Source organism: Eupeodes corollae, chromosome 3, assembly GCF_945859685.1.
Source record: "Eupeodes corollae chromosome 3, idEupCoro1.1, whole genome shotgun sequence".
NCBI classification, from domain to species: domain Eukaryota; kingdom Metazoa; phylum Arthropoda; class Insecta; order Diptera; family Syrphidae; genus Eupeodes; species Eupeodes corollae.
In genome coordinates this window covers 80,166,094-80,180,802 of record NC_079149.1, presented here as the reverse complement: position 1 = coordinate 80,180,802, position 14,709 = coordinate 80,166,094, and the positions used below count along the sequence as shown (strand labels likewise).

The 14,709-nt window shown below is 34.1% G+C and overlaps 1 protein-coding gene across 2 annotated transcripts; it reads left to right on the top strand.

Annotated features, from left to right (window-relative positions):
* Positions 1–4,060: 4,060 nt before the first annotated feature.
* LOC129950958 (protein singed wings 2) lies at positions 4,061–14,508 on the top strand. Of its 2 annotated transcripts, none has more exons than XM_056062931.1 (6): positions 4,061–4,176; positions 7,516–7,672; positions 7,736–7,878; positions 9,709–9,900; positions 9,972–10,130; positions 14,100–14,508. In XM_056062931.1, exons 2-6 carry the CDS (start codon positions 7,621–7,623, stop codon positions 14,484–14,486), a joined length of 933 nt encoding a protein of 310 aa, XP_055918906.1. In that variant the 5' UTR covers positions 4,061–4,176; positions 7,516–7,620; the 3' UTR covers positions 14,487–14,508. The 2 variants fall into 2 exon arrangements, with proteins under 2 accessions (XP_055918906.1, XP_055918905.1); XM_056062930.1 differs by having other exon boundaries at positions 4,067–4,226.
* Positions 14,509–14,709: the final 201 nt, after the last annotated feature.

Below are 14,709 nucleotides of genomic sequence, written 5' to 3'. Positions count from 1 at the left end.
CCTTTTTGATTGTTCCCATATTTTTTGTTAAGTAGTAAATCCTTCAGAGCATCTTTTTTTGTTCTCTCTGTAGTTGTCAAAGTCGTTCCAGAGCCCATGTGTGTTTCAAATTAAGTAATATTGGTAAATTTTCTAATGTTTCCTTTTATTTTGTGAATTTGTAATAATGAAAAAATATATTCCAAAATGTGTGGCCTCTGCACTTTGGTCCAATTGTTAAATATGTCCTTAAATGATTTTAATTCAATTTTTGTCTTAACTGAATTTTTTCTACGTTCAAAGTATCGTCTTTTATTTGATTGGTTTGTTTAGTTTTTGATTTGTTTATTTGAAGTCCATTATTTTCCACAAGGTAGTTAGTTGCATCAACATGTCTTGAATGTGTGAAGCTTTTGTGGAAATAAGAACTATTTTGTCTGCAAATCTTAAATTATTAAGAACTTGTCTACATATTCTTATTCTATATTTAGTCTTACAGTTATTTTTTTTGGAAAGTTGAAAGTTGTGTATATGAAAGTTATTATTGTAGTTAAATGGACTATAGGATGTTCAAATGGTAGACATGTGCATTCAAGAGAGCTCCAGTAAGGTTAAACTACTTAGTGAACACCTTATAGGGCTTCTTCGACATATTCGGAGTACAGGCCTGCAAGGAGCGGTTTATCCGGCTCCCCTTCCTTGGAGTTATACTAAGGATCTGGCCCTCCAGGTTGGGGGTTGTGCCGTCGGGGTGACTTCCTGGCCACGTAAAAAATACCTTAGTTGCGAAGCACCAACAAGCCTCGGATATGGACGGATTTACTTTTGACAACCCACGCAAACGAAAAAAGGACAATGAACTTCTGATCTGTACGTGCAATGTAAGGTCCCTTAACAGACCACGTGCAGACGAACAATTAGCGGAAGCCCTAAACTGCTGCAAGGCAGATATTACCGCCATCCAAAAAGTGTGATGGGATGGACCGGGCAAAGGCAAACTAAAAGACTGCGATGTATACTACGGCTTCTGCTACCGAGAACAAAGGCAGCGTCTATTTGGGTGTGGATTTGTTGTTGGAACTAGACTCAGGCAATAAGTCTTGAGTTTCAACAGTGTGAGCGAGCGCATCACGACAATCCGCATCAAGGCTAAATTCGCCAACATAAGCCTAATATGCGCTCATGCCCAACAGAGGAGAAAGATGAAGACACCAAAGACATATTCTTCGAGCTCTTGGACAAGACATATGAGCTGTGCCCTGGCTATGACATTAAAATTGTCTTAGGAGATTTTAATGCCAAGCTAGGAAGAAAAGATATCTTTGGTGGCATAATCTGGAGATACAGCCTGCACGACACCACCTCCGACAACGGATTCAGGCTGGTCGATTAATATCCACAAGGGGACATGGAAATCTCCTGATCAATCAACCGTCAACCAGATTGACCACATTGCGATCGACGCACAACACTTCTCCAGTATACAGGATATCCGAACATTCCGAGAGGCCAACATTGACTCGGACCACTACCTCGTTGTAACCAAGGTACGGCTACGGATATCCCGATCCAAGTCAAAACAAGGATGTACTTTGAGAAGATTCGACGTTAGATGGCTACAATCGCAAGAGACTGATATGTCCTTTTCCGATCGAGTCTCTAATAACCTCTTAAGGAGTCCTATGCTGCCTGCATTAAGCATTGAAAATCAGTGGCAACATTGCCTCGCAGCCATCAGAGATGCCGCCTTTGAAGTGCTAGGTTTCACACGGCCACCACAGCGAAACCCCTGGTTTGACGACGAATGCCCGCATGCGTACGCATCGAAACAAGAGGCATACAAAATGGCGCTGCATAGACGGACCAGAGCTGCTCGCGAGCTCTACAAGTAAAAGAGAAGAGAGGAACACCGGCTTCTTAGATGGAAAAAAGATAGCAAAAGGTACAAAAAAACTCCCAAGGGTACCAGCCACCAACCGAAGCCTGTAAGGACGATCAGGGGAACATCGTCGTACAACCGCAGTCTATATTGAGAATATGGAAAGACCACTTCTCCAAATTATATATTAAATAATATAGGCAACGCAGATCAACAATTCCTCCTACCCGACCTCGACGAAGTGAAGAAAGCTATGTCTAAGCTAAAGTCAAACAAAGCAGCTGGAGCTGACGGCATCGCTGCCGAACTATTTAAAGCAGCAGGCGATGACATGGTAGGGAGCATGCACCAACTCTTCTGCAAATATGGTCGGAAGAAAGCATGCCCGATGAGTGGAATCTCAGCTTAGTGTGCCCGATACATAAGAAAGGAGATCCTCTTAACTGCGCCAACTACAGAGGCATCAGTCTCCTTAGCATTGCGTATAAGATTCTCTCTGCCGTCTGAAGCCATTCGTCAACAACCTGATTGGTCCTTATCAGTGTGGCTTCAGACCAGGAAAGTCCACTATCGATCAAATATTCACACTACTGCAGGTCTTGGAAAAAACCCAGGAGCTTCAAATCGATACCCACCATCTCTTTATCGATTTTAAACCCGCGTATGACAGCATCTTTAGGGAAGAGCTCTACCGAGCAATGTCTTGTTTTGGCATCCCTGTCAAACTTATCCGTTTGTGCAGAATGACGATGGAGAATGCACGCTGCACTATCAAAGTCGGAAAAGATCTTACCGATTCATTTGATGTCAAAAAAGGTTTTAGACAAGGCGATACACTGTCATGCGACTTCTTCAACATCGTTCTGAAAAGAACTGTGCAAAAATCAACCGTCAACACTAGAGGCACAATCTTCCAAAGGTCCATCCAATTACTCGGAAACGCAGATGATATTGACATAATTGGAAGATAAAAGCGTCAGTGGAGCGTTTTTGAACATTGCGAAAGAATCAAAGAAGATGGGTTTAGTGGCCAATGAAGGCAAGACCAAGCATATGCTGTTATCAAAAAAGGACACTGAACGACGACGTCTTGGACAAAACATCACCATAGACAGCTATAACTTTGAGGTAGTTAAGGAGTTTGTCTACCTAAGCACCGCTATTAATACAGACAACGACACCAGCGCTGAAATCAAACGAAGAATAACTCTTGCAAATCGCTGCTTTTTTAGACTTAAATGGAAATTGAGAAGTAAAGTCCTCTCTCGAGCATCTAAAATCACCATCTTGAGACACTTATCATCCCGGTTCTCGTTTATGTCGCTGAGGCCTGGACTCGTCTAAGGATGCTTCGAGAGCAAAATTATTCGGGTGATTTTTGGTCCCGTACGCATAGATGGAGAATGGAGGAGAAGATATAACGACGAACTGTACGGTCTGTAAAGCGACCCTGACCTGGTTAGCAGAATTAAAGTCCAACGGCTTAGATGGCTAGGTCATGTAGAGCGGATGGACATCAACGCTCTAGCCCGGAAGGTCTTCGAATCCAATCCCGAGGGATGGCGCAGTAGAGGAAGACCGCGACTCAGGTGGCGGACCCAGGTGGGAGAGGACCTCAACCAACTTGGCGTGTGAAACTGGAGACAGCTAGCTAGGGACCGAGCTGGCTGGAGACGCATGTTGTTGAGGCCCAGGTCCGCCCCGGGTTGTAGCGCCACCTTAAGTAAGTAAGTAAGGATTATAGGACTTACAATTTAAAATATACGTAATTTATATAAATATATTACAAACAAATTATATTTGTGCTATTTTGGTTATAAGAATATCATTTTGTCGGTCATGTGTACCTATATTTAAGAATTATTGAATTCTGAACAACCTAGATATTATTTATGTTGGCCTTAACTTGATTGTTTTTCTTATTTTGTTTAATGTTTAACATTGGCATTTCTTGCAGTTCTGCATTTACATACGAGTATGCGTATTTTATAGAATTTCCTGGAATTCATGACGAAAATACCTGCAAAGATTGGAATACAACAACCGACAAAAAGATAATACAGCGAAACTGTGAACTGAACTTGGAAAGTTCAATCCTTAAATGTGCTGGCAACGTTAATGCTTTTTTATTAAAAAAGTAATACATTTTAAACTAAAGGCAAGTAAAGGTACATGTTTTTCTAAAAACTCTTTTATATTTAGCACAACTTTAAATAATGCAAGGAAAGTTTACTTTTGTGGATGGCCAAACCAAACATTTGATCCAGTGAATATAATGAAACATTTTCCAGAAGTAACACATCTGGACATTTCTTACGGTAACCTTACAAATATCGTGACTAATTTTCCAGATAGCCCATTTTTGCAGGTAAGTTTTGCTTAAAAGCACTCCAGAATATGCGTACAACAATTATAGGACCAAATGACATTTTACACATGGACTGCTAGTTCATTATTATCATGAGGTGTACCGCCAAATAATAACTTAAGTACACTTTTTTCTACGATGAGTTATTTTCATCGATATGCTCGCGAGTGCTTCATAGTATTTTATCAATCAGGGCGGGTCACACACTTAACATGTAGACGAGTTTTTACTCACCGCTTAAAAATGTTATTTAATGTTCTCTAATGTACCTTGCACATGAGCTACGACTTTTTTCACATGAGCTTTGTTTCTATTCGCAGACAGCGACGAACTGTCAATTTATAATTACCCTTTTCAACAAACAAAATAAGAGATATAATTTTAAGGTTAAGTTGAGCGCGAACAATTTATTCGTTGCAGTGGATTGTATGTGGAACGCTAATAGAGTTTGACAGTTCGTAGCAACCAAATTGCAATTCGTTGCTAACAAATTGTTTTTACAAAATTGTCTTGTTTTAGAGAACAAAATGCAAATTTTATTATCCCAACATAAGTGTCAATTGGTTTTTTATAATTTAATTGTGTTTTTGTTTGAAATTGACTTTTTGAAATGTGTAAAATCACGTTTGTTCGTCTATTCGTTCATTCGTTGTTCGCTCTCATGTGCAACGCTCTTAAAGGAGGCTGACCAAATTTAAATAACATAATGTGAATCTTAACCTTACATTTACACATTTCAAGGGCTAAAGTGACAAGAGCTAGAACACAATAGTTTAGATCAGCGGTTTCCTATCTTTCTTTAGCCGCGGAGAACTTTTGGCATAAGAAAATTCACGCGGAGCACTTCGCTGCGCATATATGTCATTTTTCACAGTTACATTTAGCAAATCAAATAAGTTTTTATTGTTTATTTCGTTTGTTTTATTGATTTCAGGAAATAATTTATACAACGAAAAAACAAGAACAATGTTAACTTAACTTAATAAGGAACTACATAATAATATTAAATGTACTATAATTATATGGAGTTTCTTTTTAGTGGGAATAATTTTCCTGCTTATTTTTGCATAAAGCTGAAATCTGAAATCTGGTTGAATTTGGGACAAGTGTATATCAGGCTCTGCATCAAGATGGAATTTTGTTGTTCCAACATATGCAGAGAACCCTGATTCGCATATGTATGTTGTTGCAAACGGCAGAAGAATTATTTTAGCTTTCTCTCACAGTTAACTGAAATCGTCTTTCAACATACACCAGAATTCTGATAAGGACTTCTCTGTTGCAAAAAGTTCTATTTATCGAACAATCTTATGCCAGGTCAATCAAGTACTCAAACTGCAGCGATGTCAGTTAAGGTGGTTTTTCCAACGCAGTAGAGTACGGGTTTATTATATTTTCCATAATGTTCAAGTGAAATTCCTCTGGAAAGTAGTGGGGGAAGCTATCCAGCAATGTTATGAACCTCATTTAAAATGGCATCGGGAATGTCCAAATCGATTTCTTCTTTAAAGTCTTTGAGCATTGGGAAGCTGACTAGGTTTCGATTTTGTATAGATTCAGCCCAAAACTGGATTTTATTTTTAAATGCTTCTATTTTGTCACTGGCATCGAAATAAATTACCTTTCCCTGAAGTGATACACTCAAATCATTTATTTTTTAAATATATCTTAACACAACATGTTCCCAATACAAAGTAAAGTTGTCGCCAATGGGGAAGGTTCTAACTTCAGCTCTCATTTTGAAAAGCCGCGTCAGTGTTTTTCCGCGAGAAAGCCACCTTACTTCCACGTGAAGAAATAAAGACTAGTTAAAGTAAGTAACTTTAACTAGTTACTAGTCAGTCTTGGAATTTGTATGTTCTTCAAATATTTCCGCTGAGCACTTGGATATTCCATTATTTCCATTTCTATTAATGCAAAAAACGCTACAAACAAATCAAAAACCCAGAAAATGAAAATAAAGTGTTTTAACAAAAGTGTCACTTTTGCTATTTTTGGGACATTTATATTATTGAAGTTAATATAAATCTTAGTAGATTTAATAAATCAATTTTTAATATCTTAAAAGTTTTTGTATTCAACAGAAAATCAATTTTGAAAGAAATCAAATGCAGGCCTGGGTTGCTAAAACTTGCTTATGTCTTCCAAAAAGTCTGTTTAAAAATATTTATTAAATTTTAAGATTAGCAAAAAAAGTTTTTTTCAACAATTTTAAATGCACTTTATTTCTCAAAATAAACCAAGAGACTTTTTTTTAAATAACTTTTACAAATAAATTTTTAAATTTTGTTTTAAACATACATGGTGAACCCTTTCTGAGATATTGAGTTTCGTAAAAATTTAGAGAAAGTTTGAAAAATATCTATATGTTCATTTTTAAAAAAGGGAGAGACAGACAGAAAGACGGACGGAATCGAAGGTCACACTTTTTTAATTTCGTCATGTTTGATTAAAAGTTCGAGTTCGACATTTTTACGAATTACGAATTTTTTAGATGTATTTGAAGGCGAGTTTCAGGAATTAAACTTAATATCAATTTGAAGATCTCTTATTCAAGGTTTCTTTTTAAGAACCTAAATATTTGCTCTTTTTTAAGAAAAAAAAAATTATGAAAATAATTTAAAGCATTACTAAATTTTTTCCAAATTCTAAATAGCGTGAACCAAAATTTTTTGTTGTTTTTGACAACAAAACACATTTTGGAAAATGTCTATAAAAAACTAACAAATCCATTGGTCAAAAGTTGATAAATTTGTGATGCGTTATTGGAAAAAGGCTGAATTTTCCATTTATATTATGTTTTCGGTCCAGTCCTCAGTTAGAAGTAGTACTTTAAGGAAACAAACTTTAAGGAAGTAAAATAAAAATGTTGTTTTCATATATAAAAATAAATAATTAAAAATATAGCGGGAGTCATATCCATTTGCGCAATTCGATAGTTTTATATTCAAGGGAGTTTCTACAAAAATAAAAAATTATCTCCCAGGGGGGGGGGACTGTGTCATGGCCCCTACGACCCCGATGCAATGCATTTGAAGTATTTTCCCTCATTATTTCAATTTTCGGAAAAATTGTACTTTTGATGCACTCTGTCCCAGAAACCCTACGTGCCGACAGACGAACGTTTTTGTTATCACCTTTGCTAAGACTACCTACAACTTTTATATCAACTAGTTTCCTTCCACGCCAAAAATTAGCCTTTTAGAATATGTATTTATTATTTCTATCAATACCACATTTTAATTTATATTTCCCTATTTAATTTGTATATACTTCTTTTTAATTTTAGGTTATAAATATTTCATTCACTGCCTTATCAACCATAAATGTTAACCTTGTAAAATATGTTCGAAATCTCAAAATACTTGATTTAAGATTCAACAAACTAAAGTACATGGAAGGACCAATTAATCTTCCAAATCACTTTGAACAGCTCTATTTTAGTGGTAAGATATAGAATTAATTGACTTTATACAAGATTGGAATATATTATCCTCATAGCTTTACAGGAAATAATTGGAACTGCTCACGCAGCTTACGATGGCTTTTAAATCTAGAGAAAGAATCCAATCTAATTGACAGAAATAATATGATATGCTCCGATCCAAAGTATCAGGGGAGAAATCTAGCAATTGTGGCATACTATAAAAGGGTTTGTATACAAGCTATATAAGAACTGTTTTCGTCACGATACTAGAATTGGAAGTAGGAAGTGGTATTTAGAAACGAAATGAACAATGAGGGATCAATGCATTTCGTGAAAAAAGAATAGTAATTATATGCGGAGAAAATTCGGGAAATTGTTCAGAAGACTGAAAGGAAATAGTAGGGTTGGACGGTTTAACATGCTATTTACAAAAACTTTCTCTATTTAATCCCTCCTCTTCTACTAATCCGTCAATGTATTCCTCGTGGTGTTTTGTGAGCGAATTTCAAATAGCAAATGACATACTTTAAAAAGTATGTATTTTCTTATAATAGACTCTTGTTAATATTAAAAGACATTAAGACTTTACATTTCTGGTTTTAAGAATATCAAATAACCATTATTGTTCAAAAGAAAAAAAACAGGAATGGTAGAAAATTAATTTTCAACTCAATTCTCAAACTCTTTTAAACGAAAAATTTTAATAAATTTGCTACGGTGATATAAATTGTGCACAAAACACAAACACTCTAAATCAGAACAATACATTTCTGTATTTTTTGGTAGAGAAAGAAAATTTGTTTCTTGTTTTGATTCATACTAACAATTAAAATGTTTAGTATTGTTATTTTCCAACACTGAGGTTGAAGATGAAGGGTTTTAAACTGTTTGTATGTAGCTAAGTATTACTGTTGACACAGAGATGCTCTCTTTCGCCATGACCTTGTTGTACTCGTTTTTAAAACGATCTCACGGCCACTTATGACACATTTAAAAAAAATAAATAAATATCAAAACACCGACAAATTGCTCGGTTCATTTATGTTAGTTTTACCTGTAAATTAATTTAATTGAATTGTGACACAAGAATAGTTTAAAACAAAAACAACAACCCTTTTTGACTTTGTCGCGTTTTTTCCCTATTTTTCAAGAACAAGAATCAAATTAATAATGGGCAGGTTCAGACAACATAAGGGAGTTAACTTGCAGTCAACTTCATTCTTTGAACGTAAATTTTAACCAAGGCAACAAGTTAATTTTCCAAGTGTCATAAATTTAAAATTCAGAACTTTACTTCACAAACCTCTACTTTAAGTTCATGGTACAAAAACTACCAAAAACATTACTTGTGATTAGTGGAAGTATAGTTTCCCGTCGGCTTTTTTGGTTCTTATAATTTTCGCAATGAAACAATTAAGTTACATTAACTTTCCCAACGTTTCGGCAGGGGTTGCTGCCTTCTTCACAAATCACAATTATTACACAAACTGGTCAACAAATAAACTCAATCAAAAACATTACTGCCTACAAAACACTCTTCAGACAAGGTACAAGTCAATCACGATTTGTATTTTGTACTGTAAAGAAATATTTTTTATTTCTTTTTATTTATATTTCTTTTACAAATTGCAAAGGAACCCCTTTTACACAACACATTAAATAAAGCTATGCAGAAAATAAATAAATCATAGAGAAATAAAGTTCAGCTTTCCGTTCAATGAAAAAAACTTCACTTTGGCAGAAGTAGACTTGACTTGATAGTTAGTGATTTTTCTTGACTAACTTTCCAGTCGAACTTCCAATAAAGTTGCCTTCATTGGAAGGCAATTTTTTGGCTGCTGGCCAATCAGATACTAGAAACTTGCCTTCCTTTCAAGTCCCTTATGTCGTCTGAACCTGCCCAAATGTCACGCATTATTAGTCCTCCCCTTCACATTTAAATCTTAACTCCGCTGCAATATTTCGTACTTAATGTAGAGTATATTTACATAAACCCCTGTTCAATAACTTAATACAAAACACTTTAAACGTCGTTTTAACCAAATAAACTTACAGGTATCTAAGAAAGAATGCCAGTCTCATTTGGAATTAAGAAACTGCAGCTGTTCAGTTCATTATATAATGAAAAGTGAAGACGGGAAGTCTTTAACTCCAATCTATGCAATAAACTGTTCGAGTTTAAATTTTTACAATCTTCCGTCATATCTACCAAAAAATACAACAATTTTGTATGCAACAAATAATAAGGTCAGATTTTGTGTTCTTCAAACTCCACATAAAACTACTATTAAAACTTAAATTTACAATTTTATTTAAAGATTTCAGATATAAGGCCTTTGCTAGACAACGCATGTTACAGAGATGTGGTTGATGTTTATTTGGACAACAACAATATACGGTCAATTGATGTCCTGGAAGCTGGCTATTGGCTTAGACATTTTCGTGTGCTAAGCCTGAAAAAAAATCTATTACATAAGGTAACTTTTATAACAACATACATATACACTTATTACTATTTTATAATCTTAAAAAAAATATGAATTTATATGTATGAAAACAAAAATCTTAAAAGACAAAACCTAAAATGTCAAAAGTTCCTACGACAGACATCTAGAAAAAAACAAAATCTCCAAAAACTTTAGCAAAAAGTTTTTCAAAATCTTTTAAGATAAGGTACTTTTACTGTACCATTACGAAATTTGTAATCAATTCACGCAAGGGTGGATCCAGACTTTTAATCAGGAGGGTCCCACACTTAACATAAGGAGTTATTGAACACCGTTAAAATGTTCTTAAATATTCTGTCATGGAGGCTGACAAAATTTCAATTACATAATGGCTGCGTTCAATCTCGTGTTCGATAGGGTATCTTATATAGGTGGATTTTTAGATACCTTCTTGAACGAGTTGAATAGCTGTGTTGAGATAGCTGTCAAAAAATAAAAACAACTTTCGGCTCAACAAAATTGTTGAAAGATAAAACATTTAATGAATAATTCAATTGATTCGTCGGACGATGAAGAATTGATAGGTGCGTAACAATTTAAAAAATAAGATATAACCTTAATTTGTAATCTATGTTAAATTTCCTCTTAGCTCAATTGGAATCCTATGTATACAATCAATAATTACCTTGTGAAATCTCTGGTTTTAAACGATTTACGTTTAACAGAAAACTATCCTAACAGAAACGAGGACTATTATGAAGTGACAATATTTAGATATAGACCTAGCAAATTGGTCATCTACAAAACGAGAACAAAATAAGTCAATTTTAGAGTTTAAAAAAATAGATCATAATTACCTTCTAAAATTGGGAGGCAAATAGTTTCTTCACTGTCTATTATGTACAGAACATCCTCCAATACAACTTCAACTAACATTTTGTATCTTTTTGTTTACCAAAAATACAAAAAGCTGAAATCAATTTTCAAGTTTCTTGAAATTCAACCATGTGTTGAATCAGCTGTTCTGTAAAATACGAAAATACCCCAGAAATTCTTGGATACCTTTGGATTCCTTTTTTGACATCTCATTATTCTAAATTCTGATTTGTCACAACAGATTCAAGAATCCGTTCCTGGAAATGGATAAATAAATTCAGATGATTGAAAAGAAACTTAAGCTTATTGAATTGCGTCGTGAACTAGCTCGACAAGAAGAAAATTTTACAAGTTCGTCGTCGCCTTCGTATCAACCTTAGTTTAAGGACATTCAATATTCCTTAACATTGTTTTCTGTTGATGATACTTACGATGCTAAGAAATGGATCAGCACTTTTAAGCGAGCATGTGATTTCGTTCACGGTGATAGTGTGTTCAAATTAAAAAGTATTCGCCTATTGATGAAGCCCGACTCCGCTGCCGAAATATTCTTACAAATTGACAAATCAAGTACCTATTCTGATTTCCGCAGCATTTTTGGACACACTTATTCAGTTTCCGAAATTATTGATAAGTTGCGAAGTACACAACCAAACTGGAATATTGTCAAGCAGTATTGGAGGAAAATATGTCGTTTTTAATGGGTTTCTGGAAATAATAAGACTTTTTGATTTGGTTGGGTTTAAACAGAGCCCATTAGATTGAGACCAGTGTAGGTCTTTATTTATCTCATAAGCTCCATTTTCAATTAAACATAGAGAACAGCTATATCGAAGTTGAAGGTCGTCAGCATACATAATGAAACTACGAGTTAAATCCTAGAGACGGCAGTTCATTTATATACATACATGGTAAATAGAAGAGGTCCCAAAATTGATTCTTCGGGGACACCTCAACTTAGCGGAAGGAAGGTAGACGTTTGATTATTAGTAAAGACTGCTTGATACCTTGAAGATAAATATGAAAAAACTAGTTTCACTGATGATGACACGAACTGGAATTTATCTCGTAGTTTGGTGCATAAAATATGAACATTTTCAAATGCTTTTGAGAAGTCTAAAAGTGTGGGGAAAGTCACATAGTTCTTATCAAGACTTTCTCTAATTTCTTCGACTACATTTATGAGAGCTGATATTTTATAGATTTAAGAACATCTTTATTCACATTGGAAAAGCTAAAGCCTAGGCTGTAAGCTTCCAAATTTAAAGTAATGGAGTTATCATGATGTTCAAAAGATGAAAGAGATGTAAATTTTGCATTCAATTCATCACAGTTAATAGCATTATCTGGGGTGGAATCTGCTAAGGTGATTGTTGACTATCAATTTTTTGATAGTCAAATTGACTATCATTTTCATTCCGTCTGCGTAAGATGATTCAACTCAATTCAATTCGATTGAACAATTTCAGATTCAAATTGTCAAAATTCGTTGTTGCCTTGGTGAAATTTTAAATTGATTCTTATAAAATATCTAAATAAATGTTTCAAATTGGCTGATTTTGAATAAAATTGTTACTTTTCTTACTTTTTTCGAATGTCGTAAGCTTTGTCGGTCACAGGAATGTGTTTTTTAAAAGAAACAAAGTGAACTAAGAAAATTTTCCAGTCGTTTGTGTAAGCGTCTGGTAGCTCTATTCGGAATAAACAAATTTGTTTGAAAACGACTATCACATTTTTTTGTGATAGCTTTTTAGGTATCAATTTGACTATCACCTTATGTAGATCAAATTCTATCATTTTGATTGTCATTTATCAACAATCACCTTAGCCGATTCCACCCCTGTATTATTTTTACGTTTACCAACACCTTTATCCTTAAGATTTTTCCAAAGCTTATGACCAGCCAGAGAAGGATTTAGTGGAGAAGAATAATAACATTTTTTTGATTCCCTGATTTTAAGCACAACTTTGTTTCTCAAGTCGTTATAAGCTCTCCGAAACACTTCAAGTCGAAAACGTTTTCATGTTTTATATGCCGTATTGCGTTTATTGATTAGTGTTTTTATATTATTGGTAAACCAATGAGAGTCCTAGCATCTCAAGATTTTTGTTTTAATTGGGCATTGAACATTAAAAAGGAAGTTTAAATTTTCCTGAATAAATACTAGTTGATCGTCAACAGATAACATTCTAAAAATTAGAGACCAATCAATTGACATTAAGCCGTGTTCTTAACGGTAGTAATTTATATTTTTAAAGTCCCTAAAGCTGTAACTATTACATGAAACTAAAGGTTCAAAGCTTTTATATTCAACTGATAGATATACATTAAACGTCGATTTTATTTTCGTTTGTGTTAGTTTAGAAAAAGTGTCACTTTGACTGCTCTTGGGACAGTTATTTCTTGAATTTCGTTTTTAAATCTCAGTTCTAGAAAACCCCAAGCAAATTCACCTCAAAAATTGGATTTGTTCCATTCATTGAGATCTTAAAAGTGTTTGTATTTAAAAGATGAACAATTTTAAAAGAAAAAATGCTTTAAAATTAGATGTAATTGCAGACGAGATTCAGGAACCTGAAGGTAACTTATTATTAAATTTTCGGTCTTTTATTCAAGGTTTTTTTGTTTGAGCATTATGGCTTATATGACTCCCCTGGATCGTCTATTTCTTAAACGTTAATGAATTTGTGTGGCGCGATTGAAATAGGGCTGTATTTCCGGATTCATGTTGTGGTCTTGGTCCAGTCCTCAAATAAAAGAAGGACTTTTTGCAACAAAGTGTAAAGCAACAAAATACAAATATTACTTTTAGGTATATACATATTAAAAATAAATAATTACAAATGTATGGGGGTCATATCGATTAATGCAATACCATTAGTTTTGAGTTCCCCTGGAGCCGTCATTGCGTGTATATTTTATGTTCAATGTCTCTACTACGAGTATAACAGCAATTATTAGAACTAATCCGGAATTTTTTAGATGTGTGTTCATTTGAGATTTTTGTCGTTTAAGATTTTTATATTGTAATTTTTTCTATATTTTTCAAGAATTTATATATTTTAGAAAACGCAATGGTCGCTACCAAATATAATAATAAATGTTTTTTGTTTCATCCTTAGCTTCCGGTACATGCCATCGATAATGCTTTAGAAAATAATCTAAACGCTGTTAAGTTACAGCTCAGCCTGAATCCATGGGCTTGTGATTGTAAATTTGTGATGCGTTTTCGAGAGATCCTAATGAAGTACAATACAATAATCAGAGACTCTTGGAATGTGACTTGTAATCTGACGAACGAAGAAAATCAAAGTGTTGAAACTACAATTCTTTCTCTACAGCACATTGATGTTTGCAAGCTTCCTACAAATAATAGCATTTTCGCTTTGGATATATTAAATTGTGTCTTAACAAGCTTAATTTTATTTGTATTGTTTAAATTAGGATATGATTATTATTACTACAAAAACTATGGTCGTTTGCCATGGATAATAACGAAAATGCCGTAATAAATTTTCATAAGTTGAAAGATTTAACCTGTCTTAAAAAAATCTAAAAGAAAAGCTTAACCATTTATGCTGAAACGCTTTTCGACAGAGAAAGGCAAACCGATTTAAAAGTAAGTTTTGTTCTTGTAACGAATCTGTTGTCTAAACAATTCTATTATAACAAGTTTTTGAAATGTATTGAAGAAATGTTGTAAATGGGTATTTTTGAAATTTTAGCAAATAA

Bases quoted from the DNA above. Each gene is read 5' to 3' on its own strand.
- LOC129950958 (XM_056062930.1), top strand. From the start codon at position 4,134: ATGAAACATTTTCCAGAAGTAACACATCTGGACATTTCTTACGGTAAC. The intron at 7,879-9,708 runs GTTTGTATACAA...ATAAACTTACAG, and splicing joins TTGTGGCATACTATAAAAGG to GTATCTAAGAAAGAATGCCA. The intron at 10,131-14,099 runs GTAACTTTTATA...TTTCATCCTTAG, and splicing joins AAAAAAATCTATTACATAAG to CTTCCGGTACATGCCATCGA.